Source organism: Hippocampus comes, unplaced genomic scaffold, assembly GCF_001891065.2.
Source record: "Hippocampus comes isolate QL1 unplaced genomic scaffold, H_comes_QL1_v1.1 C16655536, whole genome shotgun sequence".
In the NCBI taxonomy this organism is placed as follows: domain Eukaryota; kingdom Metazoa; phylum Chordata; class Actinopteri; order Syngnathiformes; family Syngnathidae; genus Hippocampus; species Hippocampus comes.
The window spans coordinates 1-650 of NW_017835898.1; the positions used below are offsets into that span (position 1 = coordinate 1).

At 50.2% G+C, this 650-nt stretch overlaps 1 protein-coding gene across 1 annotated transcript; it reads right to left on the reverse strand.

Annotated features, from left to right (window-relative positions):
* Positions 1 to 22: 22 nt before the first annotated feature.
* Positions 23 to 538, reverse strand: LOC109508838 (prolactin-like; the record flags this gene model as incomplete). Its single annotated transcript, XM_019858790.1, has 2 exons — positions 23 to 238; positions 389 to 538. Coding segments are annotated over 2 exons (354 nt in total), but the record flags the coding sequence as incomplete, so codon positions are not given.
* Positions 539 to 650: the final 112 nt, after the last annotated feature.

A 650-nucleotide genomic window follows, 5' to 3' on the forward strand; every position in this document is an offset into this window, starting at 1 on the left:
CACTGTAGTGACCGCTGTCCCCGAAAGGGTTAATTTAGCGTCTCGGTTTCACGAGTACCTTTTCGGCCACTTTTTCCACACCTTTGCGTAGCTCATGCACCATGTCGCTCATCTCGAGGGCCTTGTCCGAGCTGAAGTTGGCCAGGTCATGCTGGTGGGCTGTGATCTGGTGGAAGTGCCACAGGGGGTCTCTCCACGCCATGAGGAGCTTCAGGATCACCTCGGTTAGCTCCTCGCGCTACAATCACAATAGGACAATTTGGAATGGGGGGAGTTGGGAAATTCCATTTTAGTTCAGCTTTCCACGTGGAACTAAATAGACATTACCGGTTCTACAAAACGTACCCTGAGCACCTCATACCGGGATTAAACGTAAAGGCAGATTTACCGCTATTTTCTGAGCGTTCTCCTTGCCGTTGGGGGTGAGGAGGTTGGAGGTGTGACAGTTGCGACTGATCCTTCCAACGTGATTCCGACTGGGCACGAAGTACTGCTCCTGCTTCGGTGCACATCCCAAGAGTGAAATATCAGAGGTCCGATGTCATGTAAATGTCACCGGGTGGCTGCGTAGCTGTGATGACTGGCAATACTGTACTACAATGCTATGTCAGGTTTAATTCAAATGAGTATGTGGCTTTATGAATGCAATC